Raw genomic sequence first — 27245 nt, 5'->3', positions numbered from 1 at the left:
CCTATAGAATGAAAAACAGGAAACACAACCCCCATTGACAGACCACTTCCTACACTCTGACTTGCGGGCAGTGGAGCTTCAGGTTCTGGTTTCCGTTTGATTAGCATTCTAATGGGCTGCTAACAAGAGCGTGGTGTGAGAAAGTACTTCACGATAGATAGTTGGACGCACGTGAACCAGGGCAAACCGCACTGATGGCGAGATGAAGCCCCATGAGGCTTTGAACCATTTCAGTCAACTGGTTGGCGAATGGATTCATTTCTTGAAGCTTCATGTGCACATGAAACCACCTGCTGGCCTTGGATAGAATTACAGGCGGATGGATCTTCATGTGTGATGCATTAAATGCTGATTTTGGCTCTTGGAAATGATTATGTACTACAAAAAGTGATGATGACTAATCTACAAAGTGTAAGATAAAATATACAGTATATATAAAATACTGAATGTTTTCCTTGTCCATAAATGCCATGTATCATTTGATATGGCTAGCTTCATCATGGTTTTATGTCACCTAGCTAGCATGGGCTCAGGGAAAGTGCTTGTGTCACTAGGAAGATGTGTGCTTGTGTAACCTGGACAGAATATGGCAGATTTAATTGATTTATTAAATCATTTTTTCTTAACAATTTTTGGTTTGGGCGGCACGGCGGTCAAGTGGTTAGTGCTAGGAGACCAGGGTTCAATTCCACCCTCGGCCATCTCTGTGTGGAGTTTGAATGTTCTCCCCGTGCATGCGTGGGTTTTCTCCGGGTACTCCGGTTTCCTCCCACATTCCAAAAACATGCTAGGTTAATTGGCGACTCCAAATTGTCCATAGGTATGAATGTGAGTGTGAATGGTTGTTTGTCTATATGTGCCCTGTGATTGGCTGGCCACCAGTCCAGGGTGTACCCCGCCTCTCGCCCAAAGACAGCTGGGATAGGCTCCAGCACCCCCCGCCCCCAAAAAAATGAATGAATAGTACTCATGGCAAAATGTTGTGTTGCTGCTGGATGTTCACAGTATCGGAGTGATAATGTAAGTTTGTTTGAGGGAGGTTTAAGACAAAGATGGACTAAGAAGGATTAAGCAAGTGAGGGCAACTAGAGACAGATGGATGTTCTTTGCAGTGATCATTTCACTGTATGGTATAAATGCATTTAGAAAAAGTCATGTCTTGTTGACATCATGTCTTCTAAAGACTATTTCATGATTGTGACAGGGCTGTAAAGCTTTATGCAGGTTACGTCTTTACGTCAAACGTCTTTTCACAGTGACATACTAGGTTAATTGGCCACTCCAAATGGTCCATAGGTATGAATGTGAGTGTGAATGGTTGTTTGTCTAGATGTGTGCCCTGTGATTGGCTGGCCACCAGTCCAGGGTGTACTCCACCTCTCGCCCGAAGACAGCTGGGATAGGCTCCAGCACCCCCGCGACCCTCGTGAGGAAAAGCGGTAGAAAATGAATGAATGAATGAATTTTTGGTTTGAGGTGATTCCTCCTGCTTTAGGGTTTTGTATCCTTGACAACCATGTCAACAAGGGCCTCATCCTCTCTTGTTTTCTTGTGGCTGATAAAAACGTGTGATCTTTCATTTGCACAATGAGCATAAGTTGTGTTGTGTGTTTTTCATCTGTGTTTCATCTTTATGTTCGTGAAAGGCATGTTAATGCCTGAACATGGATGAGGTGTTATTATTGTACCCCAACTTCTTGAAACACATACGCACTTCACCTTTCAATAACAATGAGAAACAGTGAAAATACAGGTTTTGAAATGCAAACATAACATCTCTTAATAGTGTTGGATTTGTCTTAATTATTCGGACTGACAAGTCAAAATGTTCCCACATAGGAGAAATGTTCCTCTTTCTAGCTGGCTCCATATCTTCTCTCTTTGGACTCCAAACTAACGTAACCGTAGTAACCAAACCGTCCAAACCATCGACAAACACTATCCATACGCTCAACTGACTGACTCTCACCACAAAACCCCACATTTAAATGTTTAAGCCTGAGGGGTTTATATCGCTGAGTGACAGGCAAACATCGGGGCAAATTCTGAACCTTTTCCAGAATCTGTCACGTGGTACAGCAGCGAGGCTTCGGACGTCATCAATTCCGACCCCTCCCCCCCAGTGTGTCCACTCAATTACTCGACACACACTTTGAAGCCCCGGCACCTCTTGTAACATCACTAGCAAACCGAAAAACAGGGTCCCTGGTGTGTACGCTAACCCTAAAAAAGAGTGGTCGTCTTATATTCACGGTTATCTTATATTGAGGTTAATACTGCAGTAGCGCTAAATATTTTAGCAAATGCTGCACCAACAGATATACACTATAAAATTGCTCACTAGTTTTTTTTTTTACACTCCTGATCACATGGTTAAGACCAGTTGGAAAATGGATTTTAGGGAGAAGATTTTTGAGAAGGCAATTGAGTTTGAGGAACCAGGGAAGAAGTGAAACAGGAAATGTGTCAGACCACCGAGAACAAATTTTGCTTTGTTCAATATTGAAATATTTCTGGCCACCTTATGTTGTATATTTGTAATATGAGGTTTCCAGCTCATATTTTCATCTATTGTGATCCCCAGAAATGTATTTTCTTTCACCCTTTTAATGTCTACGCCGTCTATTTTTATTTGTTGGTGTGTGTCTGTTAGCAAACAGCATTATTTTAGTTTTAGAGTGGTCGTTTTATATTCACGGTTATCTTATATTGAGTTTGATACTGCAGAAGCGCTAAATATACCCATAAGCCTCCAGGAAACACTGGCATCAAGCACACCCAAAGCGATCCAAAGTGATTATTTCTATTTAAGGGGATTTTCGAGTTTTGGTCTTCAACATTTGATCAGCTGATGAACAACCTTAGTGCTTGTTAACAATAAATTGCTTTTTGTCCGATTCCCATGTCAAATTTTTTTGCATTTTGAAGCTCTACTTAGAACCTCTTTAAGATCCAACAGTGCAAATGTTAATTCTTGCCCAGGTGTTAATGTGAGTGTGGATGAAAAATGCATAGGTTGCATCTCCTCACAACCTCGTGGGGAGAAAATGGATGGACGGATTTGCATGACCCAGCGTGGCTTCACGGTGAATTATACTTGTTGGAGTGATATTTGGATATTTGAGTGATAGTTGTGTTGTTCTTTGAAACAAGAAATTCATACTAGGTCAGTCCTACGGCTTCCACAACTACACTTTAACATGCCTCTCGTCCCCACAGGAGTACACCATCGACGTCTTTTTCCGCCAGAGTTGGAGAGACGAGAGGCTGAAATTTGACGGACCAATGCAGATTTTGCCTCTCAACAACCTCCTGGCCAGTAAGATCTGGACGCCTGACACCTTTTTCCACAATGGCAAGAAATCGGTGGCCCACAACATGACGACTCCAAACAAACTTCTGCGACTAGTTGACAACGGAACTCTTCTCTACACTATGAGGTAGCGGACCGTGCCGTGTTCGAGACTCGAGCAGTTTGTCAGCGGTGTTTTGGTAAATAACATGTACATTGTTGTAGATGCAGCGATGCGTTGGGGGTCACTCAGCTACATAACCTAGCATTTGAGCCATGTGTGGATAGTTTTGGAGGAGAAAAAGGAGGGACAAACATTTGAAGATGAGTTAGAGAACGTGCAGAACATGAATTGGTCGCAGGTTGGACGGGATGCTACGGGTAAATTACGCTGTTTATCTTTTAATTATTGTTTTATATTGGCTTCTTAATGAGCGTAATAGCCTTTATAGCCTGATTTATTTTATATTTCATCCACATCGCCGCCGCCGCCCCCACAGTAAACATTCATACCATTGTGAAAAGACGTTTATATAACATGCATAAAGCTTTACAGCCCTGTCACAATCATGAAATAGTCTTTAGAAGACATGATGTCAAAAAGACATGACTTTTCTAAATGTGTTTATAACATACAGTGAAATGATCACTGCAAAGAACATCCATCTGTCTCTAGTTGCCCTCACTTGATTAATCCTTCTTTGTCTTAAACCTCCCTCTTCCTTTGGAAAAGGAAACAAACTTACGGTATCTCTCTGATACTGTGAACATCCAACAGCAACACGACATTTTGCCATGAGTACTATTCATTCATTCATTAATTTTCGCGGGGGTGCTGGAACCTATCCCAGCTGTCTAGTTCTCCTCACTTGCTTAATCCTTCTTTGTCTTTAACCTACCTCTTACTTTGGAAAAGGAAACAAACTTACATTATCACTCCGATACTGTGAACATCCAGCAGCAACACGACATTTTGCCATGAGTACTATTCATTCATTTTCGCGGGGGTGCTGGAGCCTATCCCAGCTGTCTTCGGGCGAGAGGCGGGGTACACCCTGGACTGGTGGCCAGCCAATCACAGGGCACATATAGACAAACAACCATTCACACTCACATTCATACCTATGGACAATTTGGAGTGGCCAATTAACCTAGCATGTTTTTGGAATGTGGGAGGAAACCGGAGTACCCGGAGAAAACCCACGCATTCACAGGGAGAACATGCAAACTCCACACAAGGCTGGCCGAGGGTGGAATTGAAGTCGGGCCTCTTAGCTACCTACCAAGTCGACCATTTTCCTCAAGAAGTGTTTGTTTACTCTGCTTTCGTTGAGAGGTGACGTCACAGTTTGTTCGCCATGGGTGGCCAAATGAACTGAAAATGTTTACTTTCCTTTTTTTTAAAATTCTGTTTGTAGAATGTGCTGTATGCTAACAAAAAAAATACAAATGGCCAACTGGCTTTTTTGTTTTTTTTCTCTGGATTTAACGTTGTTAGTATAGCGGTGCCATGGGACTATTTTACTTAGATTTCATAGGCAAAACAATAACTTGCAATAACCCTTGCTGTAAAATATTCCGTGTTTAATGAACTTTCTTCTCTCATTTGTGGCAGTGTGCAGTGGCACCGCTAAACGATTTCAGGTCGTTAGTCAATGTCTCTGTTGTTCTCCCTGTGAACTCTCCCTTCGTCTCCCTTTACCAGTAACTTCCTGTGTGAGAGGAGAGCAAAAGTCATCAGATTGTGAGCGGTATTCAAATTCCCCTCCACAGGGACATGAATGTATGGATGAAAAGCCAAAGCAGTCCACTCAATTTGTGACTTCATATTTCTCTTATAAAGAAAATGATTGCACTGTCAGGGGGCAAGAGGCGCACAAGCTGATGCAGCAACTATGCCGGAGTCGGATCGTTTATTATTGCTCCAAGTCAGCTGCTGTTTATCTGATTTTTATCTTTGTGGGTAGCCACGGATGAGTGGTGAAGAATGTGACCAAAGGCTCTGCTATTCGATTCCGCTGCATTCGCAATAGAGATGGCCCTGATAAAATGCCCCCCCCCTCCATCTCACCATGCTCGCTGCTCGCTGCTGGAGCGTCTCGCTCACCGTGTTTGCATGCGTGCTTTGTATTTCTTGTGCAGTCATCACATTGAAATACACGTGCTATGTAGTCATCTGGTCACCAGGCGGCAGTAATGACACAAAAACATCGCTTAAGACAATCGCTTACATTAACTTGACTCATTTTTGAAAAAACGTGACATGGCGAGGGATGACTGTACTGTATAATGGCGGCTCCAGACATCGGCTGTGATAAGTGAATTTCCATGAAGTAGAATTTCTTATTTATGAGCACAATATTTTCATTGTTAGCGCTTAGAAAACCTGTTGGTTTTACCGTTATTAGAGCCTTCCAGAAATGAAATAACTCCCCTATAGTCACATTTACACTCCTGTTACACAATATGGTGAACATGAGCACAGAAAATTATAATAAGATTTGTTCTTGTGTGTGTTGCTTCAGATGTGTTCACTAGGGGTGAAGAGTGAGTGGCGGACAGGAAGTGACATTGGGAGTTGAGTTGTAGCTTGCTGGTGTTTTTATTAGGGATTATTTTGCCTGCTGTGAGGTAATTCCAACCTGCAATAAAAAGCCTGTTGTTCTGGTGGTCAAGTCTGGTGCTTGTTGTCTCAGCCAGCATTACAGATATTACTGACACCTAGTATAAGTATTGTAACTGCATGTCTATCTACTCGTAGTAGCAGTATAAGAAAGGAGTTTTTGGCTTGTTTCTGACTGGTGTTCTGTCCCCCCCCCCCCTTCTTTTGACCCCTGTCTCGCTGCCCCATCCTCCCCTCCTCACACAAGGTTGACCATTCACGCCGAGTGCCCCATGCACCTGGAGGACTTCCCCATGGACGTGCACGCTTGTCCCCTGAAGTTTGGAAGTTGTAAGTCACAGCGAAAGGTCACCACAAAAATCAGCTGAGCACGACCCAGTCAAGTGGGCTTCACAGTCTTGGAGGGGGGGTTACATTCTTGTCTTCTTTGGGGCTGCTGGACTTCAGGGACAGCTTTTTCATTTGGACCAAAAAGTGAAGCAACAACAAAGCATCCTGAGTACAGCAGCAGCCCTTAGAGGCTGTCTACACAAAGATATATTATTCATTTTTTCATCCTCACAAGGGTCGCAGGGGTGCTGGAGTCTATCCCAGATGTCTTCCGGCGAGAGGCGGGGTCCACCCTGGACTGGTGGCCAGCCAATCACAAAGCATATACTAACAAACAACCATTCCCACCCACATTCATACCTACTAAGAATGTGGAAAATTGCAAACCAATCCTTGCAAATCTTGAAATGGACCAATCAGAATCGTTTATTTAGACCGCGGTCCGTAGTCCACAAACGCGTTTTACCCACACCCGTTCTTGTTGGCGATCAAGCAATCAGCGATGGTTTGACTAGGAAAACATCTATCATGGCGTCCCTGCCAACATGGTCTAATTCTTCAACAACTTGTAAAGGAAAACAGCAAAAAGTGATGAACCAGTGCCTCCTAAACAAATATTTTATTAGCGGCAGCAAATCAAATGATGGCACAGGGGAGTGAATCACATTGCTGTGACAATTTGAAGTGGTCACAATGAAACACCAGCGATTAGATCCAATACCAAGTGCTGATTTTGCACAAGCTACAAAATCTAGCGCTTCCATTTCTCTGTGGATTTTTCTCACCTTTGCTTCACAAATTATTGTTTGACCATTGAGCATTTTTTTCTGGATTAAAAACACTTTACTAGTACACAAATGTGTCTATTCAATAATGTTTCATTGTGGTGCACAACTTCTAAAAGGCAAAGTGCCTAGAAGTCTCTTGACAATCCAGATTTCCATGCAACGTCATGATCTATGTAGGAAAACAACCACAAGAAATGATAATCATTTCATCTTTATTTGAGATTCTCATGTGATGCCACAAAAATGAGATGATATCATTATGGCTCTTAAGTCATTTGGTTTTGGTCATTTTGGTTTTTAATGTAAAGCCCTGGTTCAACTTCACCCCATATGGTGTTTTGTATTGAATACGGACGGAAGCCGTGAGGCACATCCAACTACTAGTAAAACAGCATGGACGTTCTCTGCCTGCCGCCTGTCCTGGTACCTGCCCACCCTTTGCCACAGTAACTGCTGAATATAGACCTCAAACCTGTTTCACATTTGATAAATAACACTGCATTTGCAAAATTAAGCGCATGTCCTCCTCCAAATATTTTCTGTGTTATATTCACCATTGAGGGTTGCGAGTGCTACTTTGCTCATCTTAATTCCCAACCAAAGCTCCCATCCTCCAAGCGTCCTCGGTTGAAGACATCTAACCCATGTTCTTCTCATCTGTTTGGTCCCCAGACGCTTACACCAATAATGAAGTCATTTACCTCTGGACCAAAGGAGACGAGAAGTCGGTCGCCGTGGCAGAAGATGGCTCCAGGCTCAACCAGTATGACCTACTGGGACATGTTATTGGCAAAGAAACCATTAGCTCCAGTACAGGTACAGTATAATACATTTTTTCAGAACACTCAAAGACTCTACGGTGACAAGAAAATAAAGTTGAGTAGAAGACACAATAACATTAAAAAGCGGAGTTCTGAATATATTGTAGTGTGTTTTTGGTTTTGGAAGGTGTACCGTAGAGAATACTGTTCCGGTAGTCCATTCTGGAGGTGATAAATGCATGGATCAGTGATTCAGCAGCAGAGAATGTAAGTGATGGACGGAGTCAAGCTATGTTCTTAAGATGATAAAATGCAGTCCGGGTTAACTGTTTGATGTGGGGTTCAAATGAAAGAGTCGGGTCTAGGAGGATACCAAGGTTGGGGATCAGAGGGGATGGAACGGGGGTGGCGTTGTCATGTTGGAGACAGAAGTCATGGGTGGATGTTGGGATGTTTAGGGGACCAATGATGATTATATCTGTTTTGTCTCTGTTGAGTTTGAGGAAGTTGTGTCCCATCCAGGTTTTGATGTCGGTTAAACGGTTGGTGAGGGTGGAGTAGATATTGGAGTTGATGGAGGTGGTGGAGATGTATAGCTGTGGAAACTGAGGTCATGACGACAGATGATGTTGCCAAGTGGGAGGATGAAAAGGATGAAGAGGAGAGGACCAAGCACCTAACCTTGGGGAACACCTCGAGGTAAAGGGGCTATGGAGGAGGAGCAGCTATTGATGTGCACCATCTGATAACGATTGGTGAGGTATGACTGGAGCCAGGACTGAGGATGGTAAGATGGCCAGAGTCGGAGCAGAGAAGAAGATCATTAGTGATTTTAAGAGCCGTTTCAGAGCTGTGTTTGGGACAGAAGCCGGACTGGAAGGATTCAAACAGGATGTTGGAGTTGAGGTGAGTTTGTAGTTGAGCAGTTATGACACGTTCAAGGATTTTGGACAGAGAGAGGAGTGGACCAGACTGGGAGTCAGTTGGGAAATAATTACATTTGGGGGTGGTTAAGGATGAGGAGTCATTACTGGGCTTTCCGAGTGTGTTGATTGTTGAAAAAGGAGATCTAGGATTGTTTCAGCATTGGATCCGTGTACTCCTGCTTCAAGATGGCGGCTCTGAATTAGCGTTCTAGTATGTGTGAGCGGTTATCTGTGCGTTTGTCAGCACAGGCATTGATTGGTGGACCTCCAAGGTCTAACCCGCCCTGCAGCAGCAAGCCTTCAAACGTGTAAAGATGCACAGATGGAAGGACACGGTCAAGTACAAGCAAGAAACGGTTGATTCTGATCCAAAACACTTCCCAGTGTGCAGTCTTTCACCGCTTTGACAGCTGCTACAGGAAGGCCAAATTTGTTTTATCGCACGGGATACTGCAGGCAGTGAAAGTAGCTTTTAATGGGATTGGGGTCCTGCGTTTGAAATATAAAGCCTCATCAGTGGAGTCTGCATAAAACGTATTGTAAAAGACTGACCTCCTTCTTTTATGGTGACACACAATGGCTCAGTCTGCCCTACTTTGGCATACACCGAGTCCTGATACACTAGCGATAGGTCATCAACAACAATGATGGCTTTACGTGACCCCCTTTATAAAGACTATGACGGTCCTATGGTGGTGAGCTTTGGGTAGTGACCTAACAAACACGACCACGGCTACAAGCGGCCAAAATGGCGTTTGTGTGTTGGGTGGCTCGGGCATCTGCCTCCCTGGGGAGGCGTTCAGGGCACGGCCTCCACATTGGAAAGACTATGTCTCTCAACTGGCCTCAGGATCTTCCGATAGGGACTGGACCAAGTATCCCGGAGGAGAGGGGGGAAGTCTGGGTGGATGGATCTACTACAACGGGAATAATGACATTCAAAAGTACATTTTAATGACCTCTTCTATCAATAATTAACAGTGACAAGAACAGCAAGTCACAAGTGTCATAAGTATATAAGTACACCATACATGTACAAGTACATGATAAATCATTGGCTCATCATAGTGACCCCTCATAGGTGACAGGATGCCACTTGGATACTTGATACTACTACTTGGTGCTTGATACTACTACTTGATACAACATGGAGATATATCTAAGGAGTTGTACTGTATATATTTCAAGAAAAAAAAACTGCATAGGGTTATTTTCCTAAATTCTAAAAGTCTTATATAGATAAATATCTATATAGTATTATGACTTTATTTCCAAAATAAAACTTTTTTCCCAACCAAATTTTTTAAAAATTATCTTAATTTTGTTTTCTTTGTATTATGACTTTTTGAAAATATTTTAATTATGTTTTAGAGAGAGTTTTCATTTGTGCCGTTTTTGTACTTTTTTAAAAAATTTTCTTCTCGTAATTATTCTTGTAACTTCTTCGGCAAACTAATTTTTCTAAACTTATGTTATTTGTTGTTTTGTTTGTTTCTCGTAATATTATGGCTTAAAGAATGTGATTTTACTTTAATATGCTAGTAAAATGATATTATTTTTACTCATAATATCATAACATTCTCATAAATTTTTTTGTGAATATTTGGACTTTATTCTTAAAGTTATTACTGATGATTTCATTTTTGTTGTTTTTTTTTTATTATTAAATACAATTCTTCAAAAGTGCCGTGGGCTGCAAATGGCACTTTGCACTTTGGACACCCCTGATGTAGCCGCGGGTTCGTTTGGTTGCCAGGAGGCCGGCCCCCTGAGCCACAGAGATCTTTGCAAGCGTGACTTGGAGACCAATCCAGCAGAGAAACCACTTTGTTGTCCTTTCCTGAAAGCAAACCGTGTTCTGTACGCCGCCAGACACTCAGAAAGCACCTTGAACAGCTGTTATGTTGTCATGAGTGCCCCGTTTGAATGACCGTCTTCTGTCTTCTCTTCTCCTCTGCCGTCTCTCTCCCAGGCGAATACGTCGTGATGACAACACATTTCCATCTGAAAAGGAAAATTGGCTATTTTGTGATCCAAACCTACCTCCCCTGCATCATGACCGTCATTCTGTCTCAGGTGTCCTTCTGGTTAAACAGAGAGTCGGTTCCTGCGCGCACCGTGTTCGGTGAGTGTCATCTTGTGTTTTTATGCAAGCCCCCCCGAACGCACTAAATAATAACTGACGTCTGAGAGGCTGATGGCTGGTGAGTACGGGGCTTTTAAAAGGTGAGGTAAGAGCACAAACAAATGTGCAGAGAAGCATGGCGAGGGAGCAAACACACGGAAAGGAACACAACGTCGTGTACCGACCATGTAGGCCATCTCATTAGAAAGTGCAATGAGTGTATAGTCTGTCTTTTCCAGCTTTCAATGGAGCCTTCATGGAAATGACTCACGAGATTAAGCAGACGCTAATGTCTGTTCGCTGTGTGATCAGTGTGATCGTGCAGCACCCAAAGATGGCAAGCCATTTGCAATTCTAAGTCTTGTTATTATTGTGCTGCATAATGCATGCCCTCTTTACCTTTTGTACTTTCAGCGGCAAAAAAAAATGCAATTGTACAAGTCCTTGCATAATACGGTACATCTTGCATCAAGTATGAGTGTATCACAACAGTAATATGTCGCAATATGTTCACAAAGATCACATAGAATTGTTCAATAGAAATCCATCCCAACAGCGTGAGAAGACACGTTCAATCAGGGGTGTCCAACATGCACACTCAAAATTTAACAGAAAAAAATTTGAAAAATAAAAGAATAAATATAAAGAATAAGAATAAATAAGAATAAAGTTAAAATATGAACAATAATAACCTTATGAGGAAAAATAACTTTTCAGTTGAAATATTAAAGAAAAATGTCTTCATATCAAGAGAAACAAAAATCACGAATAAGATTTTTTTTTAGAAAATTGGTTTGTAATATGTCTAAATATTTTAAGAATAAAACGATTATAAGAAGAAAGTTCAAATAGTTCTTTTACAAGAAAATTATTTTACAAAAAAATTAAAATTAAAATTAAAATTAAAATTAAAATTAAAATTAAAATTAAAATTAAAATTAAAATTAAAATTAAAATTAAAATTAAAATTAAAATTAAAATTAAAATTAAAATTAAAATTAAAATTAAAATTAAAATTTCCAGATGGAGGGGTAGGATTTAATAAGCTTTGCTTCTTCCTACTCCTTTTGGACATGTGGAACTGTGAACTGATTATGAGATGCACTCAATTGTAATCTGATGCATGTTCAAATGAAATTAAACCATAACCATATCTATAAAAGGCACGTCGCATACAAAGCAAATAAAACATACTAAGGAGATATAAATCAGGAAAACAGTCTCAGTGCTGAGCACCAGTATGAGTGCAAAGTGCAGTCCAGGGCATAACATAATTTTCATAGTGTGAAGTTGAAATATTTCATGAAAATAGGTTTTCCTTTAAGTTTTGCTTTTATATGACAAACACACAAAAGAAAATAGTGTTGTCAGTTTTGGTAAATTAGGCTGGGGAGAAGTTTATTACGAGAAGAAAATTAATATTTTGGGGGAATTTTGCCCATCATTCCCAATCCTTATGTGAAACATGAACATATATTTCTTATTCCTTTCCCTTTTCTGGCCATTATACCACGATAAAACAAATTAATTTCAGCTAGCTTACAATGCTGTCATTGGGATACACCTATTTTGACTAAGAATCCCTCTAAAAGACCCTCTACCAACTTAGCATGGTTTGATATCCATGCTGTGATCATGCATTAACACGTACACTGATGATAACATGAAATACTTGCAGTATCTTGTCCTATTTGGTGGATTTTAAATACTACCCAAATGTCTTTCCTTGGCGCATTGATACACGTACTTATGCTAGTTCCGTCAATAACAACAACAGCATAGATACAACAGCCATGACACCCACGATGTTCGCTCTCCTTGGGATGGCTGTATCTTCCAGCACATCTTCCATGTGCTCCAGTCCTCAGGTCAAAACCCAGCATCTTGTTGAGTCTTTGTAGCCAAACGGAGAGCTAGCTATCCACTCTTCTGTCTGTGAAGGACGCTGAGACTAACGAAAATAGTTTTTCATGCTAGCTGCTACAATAATAATAATATCGCTGGGTTAATATACTAGTCATTTTGTGACACTGTTGCTTTGTGAGGGCTTTAGTGTCAAAATAGATATTTATATTTTAATTATATTCACATTTTCTCTTGCTAGAATGCACAGAAAAGGGGGAAGAAATATGTGTCCATGTTTCACATAAGGATGGTGAGTGATGGGCAAAATCACCCCCCCCCCCCCAAAAAAGTGCAGTTCCCCTTTAAGAAGCAAATTGGTAAATATGGAAATGTAAAGAAAACAATACAAACGTGGGACAAAAAGTGAAGTTGATACTAAATATGCCTTTTCAAGATTTTTTTTTTGTATGTGACCCCCGCTGAAAATAGTTTGGACACGGCCATTACGGCCAAACACATCATTTGTGTTTATTTGGCTGATAAAGATGAGAAATGCAGTTTTCTATTGACGCATGTATCGGTGCACTCCGAGTATGAAGTACTTTGACGAGTTACACCCGTTACCGATGAGCCCCCAAAGTGGAACCATCGCAAAACAACGACTTTCCTTGTGGGGTGTGTCCACCTTGACTGATGTTTTGACTCTGTCCTCAGGCGTCACCACCGTCCTCACCATGACAACCCTGAGCATCAGTGCTCGCAACTCCCTCCCTAAGGTTGCCTATGCCACAGCCATGGACTGGTTCATGGCCGTGTGCTATGCGTTTGTCTTCTCAGCCCTGATTGAGTTTGCCACCGTCAACTACTTCACCAAGCGCAGCTGGGCGTGGGATGGGAAAAAAGAGGGCATGGAAATCAGGGTGAGTGGCCCCCGCTTGAAAACTGCACGCACATATCCCGACAATAAAAGAGGCCCCCGTGTTTATCTTTTATATTCTTGCTCCGAGCGTCGTGACGTCAGTTGACAGTGGAGGGCGGATTGGAAATTGGGAGAGTTCCCCTTAAAGCAGCCCAGACTACTTTGTAAAGGCGCTTTTATTTATTCATTAAGAGCCAAATGGAACAAGGACGCTGGGGTGGAGCAGGGAGAGCAGAAACAGAGGTAAACTCCCCGAGACGCTGGCCCCAATTTAGGATGGCAGCATATGTTCAAGCCCCATCTTAGTCCGTGTAAACCCATTCTGTCAAGATGAGACAGCATCTTGGGTACCGTCTGCTCAATTTAAGAAAAAAAGGCACACCGACGAGGAAAAAAAAAAAGTGAGAGTGCATGATTTGGAGTAATCCCCAGAGGCCGATATTATTTTCTCTCCCAAGGCGTATCACAGCCCGAAGATTTGTCAATAGTCTGCGCTCTTTTGTGTTTTTATGAGCAGAGAAGACGGTGGAAGTAATTGGATCAGTGCAAGAAAGTTGAAATAAACATGAGAGCGCAGCATTTGCTGCTAGTTCATTTGTGTGTGTGTGTGTGTGTGTGTGTGTGTGTGTGTGTGCTTGACTCAAGTTAAAGGATTGTGTTTTCTTTGAAAGGCAAAGCCAAAATGCAAATGCTGAAGTCTAAACAGCCTTCAGTAAAATACTTGAGAGCCTCAACACCTACACTTGCAATGCCTTGTACATCTTTAAAGGCTCCCTTCATGTTATATATTGTTAGAAATATCTTATATATTCTTTGTAAAATGTGCAAAATGTGCAAAAATCCCATTTATAGTTCAGCCCTGTCATCGGGGTAAAGTCAGTCTGGTTAACAAACACATTTGATGTTTGAGGTGATTAGAGCCAAGATCGGCATGATGTGTCCTCAGAAACATTAGATATGAAATAGAGCACATGGATCTAAGCAATGGAAAAGACATGGAGATGAAGATTGGTCGCCTAAAAAACACAAAATTGGAAGTATAAATGACGCTGGAGGACTTATAGCCTGTGTTATTGTACGTGGAAGAATGTCATTGTTCAACCCCACCCCCACCCCCCACTCTCCACGATGTTCTCGCGTGTGTCATCTTTGACGCATTGGTCGTTCTTTACAGTTCTTTCCTGTGTATCGGTGGAATAGCATATTATAATAGCATAAAAGGACAGAATTGGGGTTCTCTGTCTCTCATTCTCGTTCTCTGCACTTGCTTTTTTGCCTTAAACAATCTTCTTTTGGAAAAAAAAAAACTGACCGCATCATTCAGAAATCATGAACATCCAGCAGCAACACGATATTTTGGCACAAAGACTATTTTGATGAAAAATATACTGAACCCGATGGTATCAATGTAGAACTTGGAATTTCAAACAATATATAACATATTTATCGAAGTTAATGAATCATGTCAGGGGGCATTTAAATGACACACAAATGCAGTTTTAATATAATGTAGCCGTAGTACTTACTGCATATGGTAGTTTTATCTGCATATTTTCCTTTAAGTGTCCAGCAGTCTTCGCTCCGGAGTATTGCCGGACACACACTGGTGTCCAAAGTGTGGCCCAGGGGCCCTCGTGGGGCCACTCGGAACGGGGATCATAGAGCACTAGGGAATAATGTGATGAGAAAGAGCTAAAACATGGATTCTAACAACTCATAAAAACATTTGTCTTTAATAGTGAAAGATGAATGGCCTGTGATAAATATAATACTATAATACTACAAAATACTGTACATGTCCCAAAGCCAATTCCACAACATTTAACCGAAACCTCTGGCACTTCACCACATACCTGTGTACCTTTTCATGCTATTGATTGGACTTGGACAACCTGAATAATATATAAGTAATAAAAATAAAAATAAAAATAAAAATAAAAATAAAAATAAAAATAAAAATAAAAATAAAAATAAAAATAAAAATAAAAATAAAAATAAAAATAAAAAATAAAAATAAAAATAAAAATAAAAATAAAAATAAAAATAATTAAATTATTTTAGGAATGCAGGAAGTGAACAAATGTAACAGTTAGTGATTGTAAAAGTACCAGATGGAGGGGTAGGATTTAATAAGCTTTGCTTCTTCCTACTCCTTTTGGACATGTGGAACTGGGAACTGATTATGGGATGCACTCAATTGTAATCTGATGCATGTTCAAATGAAATTAAACTATATTGAAACACCTCTGGCACTTCACCACGTACCTGTTTACCTTTTCAATCTATTGATTGGACTTGAACAACCTGAATTTCAATAAATAACTTTTGAGCGGTAATGTATATCATTATTATTCATTAAAAATGTACACAGTTATGTCAATTAGCGTAAATGTGTTCTGTGTTATTTTTCAGTCAAATGAAAAGGTAACTTTAATCAAATCTTGCCTCATTCTGGTAGATCCAATCTGGCGTATCGTCCTGTCTGGTTGTGAGTTAATACTAATAAGTAATAATAGTACAAAGTGTACTGTTATGCAGTACTTCAGGTGCATCCAGAAATTGATTATTAGCAATTCCGGTGATGCTAGACTAGACTAGCGGTGTTTGCTTGTTCAACCTTTGCAGCGTTTTCTGATGGTAAGATCGGCAGTGCGGGGAGCGCGGCGGGGGATAGTGAAATGAAAGAATCGTTGAGGAGGATCTCCACTCTAAAGCACACGGCGGCGTCTGTCTGATGCCTCGTCTTGGTGGCATCAGCCCGCGCTTGGCTCTCAGCGGCGATGCTTAGCATGCAGTTGTCGTGATAGATCAAAAAGAAGCGGGTCACAGTAGGAGACACGACACTAAAATCGGCCTCGCTGCCCCACATGAGTGAACTACTGGAAAGCAGAAAGATCCGATGGCTGCTTTTTTGGCCTTTTTTATATGGAAATAAACAGTAGAAGGGAAGCCTACGAGGGGTCGGGGGCGGTTTTAGCCTCATGAGACCTTAGGAAAATACTGTCCTCGGTCATCAGAAGCAGAGTTTCAGCTACTGGAACCAAAGGATGACTTCATCTCCCGCAGGCGCTTTCTTTTTTAGGTCTGATATGATGAGCTGCAGTGGAGTCAGCGTGGACTCATTTGCCGTGGAGGTTATACTGCTTCAATGGCGCGTTCTTCCCTCCGGGTTGACTAACAATCTGTTTAACCGCCGGGCTAATTAGCTCACCTCCAGCCGGCTAAGGTGTACGATGGCAGGAATGGGACGCGGGCGCCGCAAAGCTGCTTGAGCGGATGGGGCGGCTCCTCTATGGTGGCTCCTCTTCCGTCCCCTGGAGCCGCTTTCTGGTGTGCCGTGTGATGTCAGACGGACGGAGCGTGACGCTGGTCACTGCCTCGGCTAATTGGTCTCCGTCTCGTTAAGCAGTTTGATGGATATTATTTTAATGTGTGACAGTTTTACACAGAATTTACACTCAAATCTTATACTCGTGTAACTACCCAGCATGCTTTGCGGGTTACAGATGAGCATAAAATAGCGTCATTTTTTTTGTCAGCGTGTATTTCCATACCTGCATAGTACTGTGTACTATTTACTATTTCCATAGTACACACAGGGTTCCATGTGTTGTTATTTTTTGTTGCAGCTTGAGTGAAGTTGATAAGGATGAATGGCCAATGAATAAGAAATAAAGCACATTCATAATCCATCCCAGACATCCAAAAGTTAACATTAAGCATATTTTAATGGTTTTAATCCAAAATGTGTCACGATCAGGCTTCACCACCTCGTGACAGCTCGTTTAGTTCCTTTTTTGCCTCTGTTCCGAGTTCATACCCTTATTTTGTATTATTTACTGTGTTGGTCTGTCCTGTGTTCCGGCACTTTTACTTTCTCCTCTACGTGTACCTGTTTGTAATTTGTTGATTGTATTTAGTTCAGCCGGTGCGTCTTCCTTTTGTCGGTTCATTGCCATGTTTTGAGTTGGACTTGTTAGTGCGTCATTCCGCTGCATAGCATATATAAATATATTTTTACCTACATTTTTACCTGTCCTTATCTCTGCATCCTGGGGTCGAACCGCAAAACTCACAAGTCGCAACGTGACAAAATGCATATCAATGATGAATGAAAGGGATAAATGATCACTTTTATTTCCACTGAAAACAAAAATCACCCCCATTTTTGTGTTTTGTTATGAGAATTCAATCGTGTTTTCTCAGCTTTGCCATCAAAATGCTGGCTTTGTCTCCATTGTGGCTTATTTTGCAGTCGTCATCAATAAGAAAAGCAGAGGCTTGCGGCATAACTACGTAAGCAATCGGCATTTTCGGCCATATCTGATGCTAAGGGCTCTAATTTCCTAGACCAGGAGCTGCGCCCCTGTATCTCACTAGAGATGACCAAAAACAAGCTGGGGGCTAAAAGAGACCCCTCGGCTATACTTTGACAGGGGGATGTTATTTGTCGTTGTACATTTACGGAGGTGTAGTGTTCAAAAACAGGTGCGCCGCACCTTGACGACGGGGCCAGGAGGCAGGGGGACCGGGGGACATGGCACTGCTTTTGTTCGATATAGACTGTGTCGCTGGGGGAGATCGTCCCACCCTTGGAATACATGTGGACCATGTGGGAAAGGGGATATGAGGTCAGAATATACCGCAATGAGGTGGATTGTCCAGCATGGAATGGAAAACAGGACACGGCAACACGTGTACCATTACGTCCCTAGCCTGGACGCAATATTATACCATACGTACGAATCCTTCAGGCCAAATATGCCAACACCTCATCTCTCATCTTCGAGAGGGACAGACGGTCACAAGGCGTCCCACACTTGAAGACGTGAAGACAATGTGGTACATTCGCCTCCGGGATGTTTCATCACACTCCGAAAAGACGTGACATTTGCATAAATCAAAGTTAAGGTCAGTGAAAGCGTTGGATTTACATTGCGTGTCCAAGGCCGGCCTAATGATCACAAGAAACTGGCTGTGAGAATATAGAAAGTATACAGCGTACTGTATATACTGTAGAAAGTATACAGCATACTGTATATACTGTAGAAAGTATACAGCATACTGTATATACTGTACATGATACGTACTTTGTCCGATGGTGACAGTAAAGAACTGCAGAGCCAAGAAGACATTCAGGTAGCTCCGATTAAGGTCATGCGCCGTGTTATAGCCGCCATTAAGCTTTTCCTGCTGAGTCAGCCATCTCTGATACAAAAAGGAATCAATGTCCCGGAAAAGACATTGGCTGTCCGCGGGGCAGACTCCGACTTTTGTCTTTGTGCCTCCAAAGTGACTTGAGATGGACCCCTTCAGGGCCCCCTCACTTTATTACAACCCGCTGTTTTGGCGGAGGAAAGTCGATGGCGGTCTTGGGGCCAGCAACAACTTGAAGTCATCGTGATACCAACTCCTGATTGGACTGCAGAAAAAACAGAAAAGCCTGAAAAGCTTAGCAACCTGTCAGGCTTTATCTACATTTAGTACTCTTCTCCACCTTGCATTCATTGTTCAATGTCTCTGTTTATCCATATATGGCGGCAACAGTGCAATGCTTTTCCACTCCATGGCGCAATTAAGATGCATATTATTATGCCTCTACTGTGGAACCTCGGTTTTCGTAAGCCAGTTTTTGTAGAGTTCGGTTATCAGGACTCTTGGAGTTTGCCAACTGGATAATGGTTCCTATAGAGTCGGGACACTATAGACAGATTCCAGCCAGGGAATCATTAAATCAGCTTGCATTTTCTTTTTTTTTTTTACATTCCGGCTACCCCCGCCTCCCTGTTCCCTCTCTCCATAGCTGTGTTTTTTTCCACCCGCGCCACACGCAACATACGTCATGAATCCTCTGGGATGTCCCTTCCTGCGACCCAGACATGTCACATGACCCCCAAAAAGGGGGCGTTTGGGAACCACAGCGTTAAATCATCCTTATTATGCGCATACGTTTGGACTTTATTTTGCACTACTCAAACTACTACTAATAATAATAATAATAATAACAATAATAATAATAATAATAATAATAATAATAATAAAGGTCCATTTAGTATCTTTATTCATGCTTGAATGATTCGGGTGCCAGTAACTCATACAGTACAGTACAGTACAATACAGTACAGTACAGTACAGTACAGATAACTAAAGAAATGGTATCAGGTTCACAGTAGCATTTCAAACCAAAATAAAGGTACTAATCATGCTAAAGCTTCATTAAGCCACTGAATTTGCCGTGTGTTTGTTTTGTATATTTTTGGATGTCTGGAAGGGATTCGTTGGATTTACGTTGGGTCTGATCATTTGGAACAAATTCATGACAAAAAACGAGGTTTGACTGTGAAGTAATCCTTGGTTCATCCTCTTTAAATGAATATTTTCATAGTTAGAGCACCAAAAACCTGTTTGCAACCTTCTAAATACGGTTTTTAGCATTGCTAGAGCCCTCTAGACATGAAATAACACCCCTATAGTCACTTTATGTTCCTGTTAGCCAATGTAGTCGACATAATAAAAGAAAATGAGACATGAATAAGACTTGTGCTTATGTGTGGTACTGTAAATGTGTCCCGTCATCATCTTCGGGGGGGCAGGAAGTAACATGGGGGGGGCTCAAAGTGGAGTTTTAGCTTGGTGTGGGTTACGGGTTAGGGATTATTGTACCTATGGTGAGATCGTTCAAACCTGCAATCAAAGCTTGTTGTACCAGCAACCACGTCTGGTGCTTGTGTGTCTCGCCCAACATAACAGTAACATTACTGACACCTAGTGACCAATCTAGAATACTACATACGATAACAACATCTTTTAATGCGCCTTCTGAATGCCTTATATTTGTATTTCATTTGTATGTCATTTTATGCTAGAAATGCTTAATATAGGCAAAAAAAATTAATAAAAATAAAAATGACAAAAAAATAAATAAAATTTGCTTAAATGCTATATACATGTTTTGGGGCTAATAACAGTTCATTTCATCCACAGAACAGTATTTTTGGTTTTAGCTCAACACAAAGGCGCCTTTGAGTTGTGTAGGTAGCCTTCGCATTGGGTGGAAATCAGGTTTGAGTTCCCGATGGTGCCACAGCGGCCTATCCCAAGACTCCATTGTGCCTTTTCAGACCCCATTTGTGTGTGAATGCCGACATTAAGTATAAGACTTAACAAAACAAGCCATGATGAGCAATGTGCACAAAAGAGATCCACCATGAAGCATTTGGGAGCGGAAACGAGGGACATTAGTTATGCTAATTAAAAAGATGGAGTGAAGGCAGGAGGAAGGAAGGAAAGTCAAATGAAGCTGAAAAAGTAGAGCAAAAACCAAAGCTGTGGGCTCCAAGCAGAAATGAAAGCAGTGAGACGCTAATGTATGTATGTACCAACCTGTTTAAGTGGGAATGTATTGTTCAGATTTAATGACCTCGTACCAGAACTCCACTCGGCTTTTATACGATACTCCAGTTTCTCACTCTTACGCTTACAACACTACATCACATACAATTTTAATACATGTAATTATCCCCACTCCCACGTCCCTGAGTGCCGTGCATATGGTTCAGGACCGTTACGGTGGACTACATTTCATGGTTGCCTCTGGTAGACCCACTTTGCATTTATGACAGGAATATTTCAGTCAGGAATGTTGGATTCAACGGTTGAGCGTGTCAGGATGCCGTAGTGATGGCTTTCCTTTTCTTTGGCGCACAGCCATGAATAGAAAATCCAATACAAAAAACTCAAGCTTGGCTTTTTCCAGTCCAAAAACTTGCTAGCTGGTGCTAGCAAGTTAGAACCACATCAAACAAAAACAGCACAGAAAATAAATGATACATCATTCGCCATTCAATATGGCAATAAAGATAATTAGGCGCAATACATCAATATTTCATGATAATAGTACATAGCCTTCGTTATTTCCACAGCACACATCCGGTTTGTTATTGAAGAGAACAAAATAAACCCAAGTCATTATCACAATGGCAATACAGCCGAAGTCGAGGCAACACATCAAAAAAGTCAGCCGTGAGACCCTTTTTTCAATTCATCATAAAATAATAGCAGCAATAACAAGCAAGTGTAGAAAATCACATTTCCCTAATGGAGCTCAGGGCATGGCGCAATTACAGCGTATGCATGGACAGCTGACTTATTTATTCCGGGATGTGGATAATAAAGATGAAAAATGCAGTTTTGAATGATACAGATACCGATATTGTTGCCCTCATAATAAACAAAAATCTAACTCATAATAATAAGTCAAGTTATTCTTTCCAATAGGGCTCCTAATATTATCAAGGGGGGAAATGTCATTTTAGTAGCATAAAGTTGAAGTATTTGTTGTAAAATTATTATTTGAGAAAAAATAACTTAATTTTTAGAAAATTAAAAAAAAAAAAAGTTGTGTTACGAGAAGTCAAAATATTATTGTAATAAAGTAAGAAGAAAGTTGGAATAGGCTGCACGGCCTCACAGCTAGGAGACCTGAGTTCAATTCCACCCTCGGCCATCTCTGTGTGGAGTTTGCATGTTCTCCCCGTGCATGCGTGGGTTTTCTCCTCGGTACTCCGGTTTCCTCCGGTATGAATGTGAGTGTGAATGGTTGTTTGTCTATATGTGCCCTGTGATTGGCTGGCCACCAGTTCAGGGTGTACCCCGCCTCTCGCCCGAAGACAGCTGAAATAGGCTCCAGCATTCCCCGAAAATGAATGAATGAATGAATGAATGAATGAAAAGTTGGAATAGTGCAAATATTACGAGGTCAAAGTTGTATTCCAATGATAAAAAAAACATTTTTGGAAAATTAGGTTGAGGGAAAGTTTAGCTTTTTCACAAGTTTCTCTTGAAATATAAACAGTATAACTTCTTATCTTATGGCTCACAAAATAGCAACGTGTCAAAATTGAAGTTTGAACGCCCCCGTCCTACACTGACTGGATAATGTTTCCAGGATAATGAAATCACGTCCTGCTAAGCTTCGGTAAATAAGAGTCTTGACAGACAGACAAAAGCGTTCCTCCAGCGTCAAAGATAGTCTTCATGGTTTTTCCTCCGGAAGTTCCCCCCCACCCCCCCTTTGCCTCATGCAGGCTTTGTGGTGTTTGTTTTATCGCCGGTTGCTTGCCTGAAGAGGCCCGGTTGCTCTCATTGATTTGTCAGACATGACTACAGGGATTGTTATTTTCCCTTATTTTTCATGCCCAAACCCCCTCCCTTCCCCGCTCCACCCCCCACCCCCGCCGACATCATGCTCTGTGCTGCAGCTGTCAGCGATATCACACACCTGCCATCCCAGCTCTACTTGAATTCTTCCAATTTCAGCACTTTTTTAAAAAAAAATAATAATAATTGACAGCTTTTTAGGGGTGTCACAAGATCTCGCGAGACTAAAATGTGAAAATAGTGTTTTGCGGGTCCTTGGTCCGCGATGGTAATCAATGATATACTGGCATGCGCGTCTGTTTCCCTCGTCTCTGGCCTCCAAACAGGCAGGAAGAGGGGTCACTCTGCGTATTGTTGCATAGAACAACGACATGAAAGGAGTGAGCCCTCTTCTCAGCCGTACGGTGTCTTTGTCTCGGTGGTGTGGTGAGTGCAGAAAAGTGACTTGGGAGACACCAAATGAGATTGCTGCGTACCGACGTCTGCTTTTTCATACGTAAGTAACGTCAAAGCGGATCTCGTGCATCGCCTCATCTGGTGACACCCCTACAGCTGATGATTTTTTTGCCCTTTTTTTCTGCCATCAAGCCTTGTATGATGCAGATTTGACAATAGTAATCGTGTCAAATGTAACTGGTAAACTTTTTTTCTTTTTCTACTTTTCTTTTCAGGAACCGTTTCAGGCTAACATGGCCAGGATTAACGATATGGTTAGGCTTTTGTTTTGCTCTTGTGTGTGTCGTGTCTCGTGGTGTTGCTTCTATTTCCTCTTTATGAGTTCAAATGGAAGTATTGTGGAGTCCGCTACATTTTTCCTCTGACTACCCTTCTGCTGCCTTTTTCTTTTCTTCCCTCTTCAGAGAAGAGAATCTGCAACTCTCTCCAAAAAGGCAAATAATACCTTCAACATTGTTGGAACCACCTACGCCATCAACGTGGCAAAGGACCAAGGTTTAACCACCATTTCGAAGAGCGCCGGTGCCGCTGCCGGGGTCGGGGTCGGGGCCGGTGCCGGGGCCGGGGCCGGGGCCTCCGCCAAACACGCCGCCTACCTACACAAAATGGACGATCCCTACACAGAAGCCAAGAAGTCCTACAACCGAGTCAGCAAAGTGGACAAGATATCGCGCATCATTTTCCCCATTCTTTTCTTCATCTTCAACTTGGGCTACTGGGCCACATACGTCAACAGGAAGCCCACCATCATAGAAACAAACAACCTCAACTGAATCTGATCTCTGCTCGGTCTGATGGCTTCAGGATGGAGGGTAGACAGCTTTACGGGAGACCATGAAACACCTTGTTGTGTATGTGTGTGCGTCTGTGTGTGTAAATAGTCTCACTGGACATTTCTCCTGCATCAGCTAATGAGATCCAATACGCGGATGTTAGTACAATGCAGTGAGCTTCTACACCACTGCAAACCGCAACAATAAACATCAATACTGTGATATTAACACAGAAGTATTATTGCCTGCACACAAGCTAATGAGCGCCATCGGTTCATTAGCACGCAGGAATTACTGGAAGTCGAAGGGGCTGATGTAGCAAGGAAGGAACCATTTTCGCTTTGATTCACGGCACCGACAGACAGGAAGAACAGACGGGTCATCTGGAACGGCAAGTGAACAGTTATTCCGCATAAAGAACATTCCCGGGAGGCCCAAATTAACACAACAATCCAGCGAGTACAAGGTCACCGATAAGAAAGTTCACCGAACTCCCGATCTCGTTCCGCATCACTGACTCCAATGAGTTCTTCATCCTCGGTGTCGCTAGCCCGGATCGCCCTCTGGACGGGCTATCGATGGTAATAAATGATCAAAGTGAAACCAAGTGGGACTTATAGCCCGGAAAATCGGGTAACAGCGGCCATCCCGCCCAGCCTGGATCCTTTGACAACAAATTCCCACTGTCGACTAAAAGCGAATCAATTCACTGATGAGTTTTTAGACTTGATCATCGCTCATCCAATTACAGCTGTCCCTTGTTTATAGCGGTTAATTGGTTCCAGACCCAACCACGATAATTAATTTCCATAATTCAATGTTAATAAAAGGAATATTGTCGTAGTTTGAGCATAGAAGCCTGTTTGTGGCTTTATAAACAACATTTTTTTCACATTATTAAACCCCTGTGGACATGAAATAACACGCGGTCACTTTTACACTCCTGTTATTCATTGTTTACATTAACATTGCTAACTCGCTTGTGTGCTAACCAGTTAGCTTCAAATTCATTCATTCATTTTCTAACGCTGAATTTAGAGATTAAATACAAATGTTACATTTAGAGGTTTAAAAAAATTATTACAAAATTATTACATTTAGAGATAAATGTTAAATTTTTAGGTTAAAAAAATTAAATTTAGAGGTTAAAAAAATTAATTTAAAAGTTTCATATGAAGGCCGTCTACACAAAGATACATCATTCATTCATTTTTTCATCATCATGAGGGTTGCTGGAGCCTATCCCAGCTGTCTTTGTGGGCGAGAGGCGGGGTACACCCTGGACTGGTGGCCAGCCAATCACAGGGCACATATAGACAAACAACCATTCACACTCACATTCATACCTATGGACAATTTGGAGTGGCCAATTAACCTAGCATGTTTTTGGAATGTGGGAGGACACCGGAGTACCCGGAGAAAACCCACGCATGCACGGGGAGAACATGCAAACTCCACACAGAGATGGCCGAGGGTGGGATTGAACTCTCCTAGCTGTGAGGTCTGCGCGCTAACCACTCGACCACCGTGCAGCCCAGCTTCAAAGTTAATGTGTCAAAAGCAAAAAATGTACCATTTCCACACGGAATGGGAGAAGAGTTTTTTTTTTCACTCAATCATGTGGGACATGCCATGGCTGATTTCATGACTTCATGCAGTGTCAAGCTAATATCATTACTGCCACCTAGTGACGAGATTATATCATATAATACATAATATATGGCTCATACCGTATTTTCTGGACTATAAGTCGCTCCGGAGTATAAGCCGCACAAGGCCAAAATTGCATAATTAGGTAGCATACTACCTACTCCATACTCTCACTGGAGTATAAGTTGCATTTTTCGGGTAATTTAAAACTACTTGACCAAAACAGACATTACGTCCTCTTGGAAGGCAAGTTCTAACATTAATAAAAGAATAGAGAACAGGCTGAATAGGTGTAAAATATGCTAACACAATGCTTATTCAGCTACACAAAAAATAAACAGAAAAGGTGTCCAGTGTTTATGTAACATAAACAGTTTTTTCATCTATAAGTCGCTCTGGAGTATAAGTCGCAGGAACAGCCAACCTATGAAAAAAAGTGTGACTTATAGTCCGGAAAATACAGCATTTTTATGTGTTTTGAATAATAATAGACCATAGCATAGCACCAAACAGCCAATACTTATTCCTTTATTTATTTGTGAAAAGCTATGATGTATCAAGGGATGTACTTCAACAGAAGAGCGATGTATAAACCCGTTCCATACGAAAGGTATTACCGTATTACGCTAACACACCAGACTTCAATTAGAAAACGCGGCGTTCGCATGCCGAGGTGCCTTCACCAACTCTGGATATCCAAACAGCGACGTGTACCACACAACCAGACCGCCCCTTTGGGGGACACGGGTAAAGTCCCGTCAGTCCATACACTGACCTCAGCGGCACTGTAAGGCCCGGTAAGAGAACACGAGGCTCTGGTTGGAATCCCGGATGGCGTCCCCCTGGAGGCCGTCCTCCTTCAACCAGCAGCAGCCGGCAAATAAGGAACAGATGGACCAACCGGAATGAGTCTTGGCGGAGTACAGCCCCTGTATTGGATCTCATTAGACTGTGAAATGAAGTTTCCGGTGAGTGTACGTACGCGTGTGCTTGTGCTGTGATGTTTTGCTCATCTGCATCGACGGCGGCAAGCAGTCACATGACCTCCCATCAGACCCTTTTATTACACAGCCAGTCAATGTGGCGCCATGGTTACACCTCGGGGCAATTGTCGACAAAAGTACCATATTGTGGTCTGTGTAAAGGGTACCACTGTAGAAAGCTCGCTAAACCCCCCCAACGCCGTCGCTGGGGGCGGAATAATATGACGGCGATGCGACGCAGTGTGTTGCGTTTGATTTCCTTCCATTTAGCTCTGGCCCTGTCGCCTCTTGAGTGCTCCTTTTGTATCTTGACCGTTTGCCGTTTTGTAGAGTAGTCAAATGCAAGCATGCGTGTCAGGTTTCAAAGGCAAGAGTTGGTATGCTAACATGCATGCACACATAGCGAGGACGCGGGGATGCGTTAGCGACGCCGCCATTCCGGGCTAGCTTTACTGTGGGCAGGCAGTACACTTCCTTAGGACCGTTATTAATAATCATTACAGTCTGGCCTTACTGAGTTCTTACTGAATTTCAACACAGCCGATGCGGTATCATCTGGAATTGCGTCCGCATCCCGGACTTTGATGAAAGAGGATCCGTGTAGCCAACAGGAAA

The 27245-nt window shown here is 42.0% G+C and overlaps 1 protein-coding gene across 2 annotated transcripts in view; it reads left to right on the top strand.

Annotated features, from left to right (window-relative positions):
* Positions 1-25480, top strand: part of gabra3 (gamma-aminobutyric acid type A receptor subunit alpha3) — a 115399-nt gene extending 89919 nt beyond the window's left edge. Inside the window, exons 5-11 of one of the 2 annotated variants that reach the window (XM_058076969.2) lie at positions 3220-3440; positions 6163-6245; positions 7706-7849; positions 10693-10845; positions 13405-13610; positions 23440-23478; positions 23629-25480. In XM_058076969.2, the coding sequence (XP_057932952.2) occupies positions 3220-3440; positions 6163-6245; positions 7706-7849; positions 10693-10845; positions 13405-13610; positions 23440-23478; positions 23629-23997 (1215 nt within the window). In that variant the 3' untranslated portion in view covers positions 23998-25480. The remainder of the gene's footprint in view (positions 1-3219; positions 3441-6162; positions 6246-7705; positions 7850-10692; positions 10846-13404; positions 13611-23439; positions 23479-23628) is intronic. The other variant, XM_058076970.2, reaches the window with a different exon arrangement.
* The last annotated feature ends 1765 nt before the right edge of the window (positions 25481-27245 follow it).

This window comes from Doryrhamphus excisus, linkage group LG1, assembly GCF_037039965.1.
Source record: "Doryrhamphus excisus strain RoL-2023G ecotype Guam linkage group LG1, RoL_Dexc_Guam_v1.1, whole genome shotgun sequence".
NCBI classification, from domain to species: domain Eukaryota; kingdom Metazoa; phylum Chordata; class Actinopteri; order Syngnathiformes; family Syngnathidae; genus Doryrhamphus; species Doryrhamphus excisus.
Note: the sequence above shows the minus strand (reverse complement) of the source record. Positions and strands in the feature narration are given on the sequence as shown.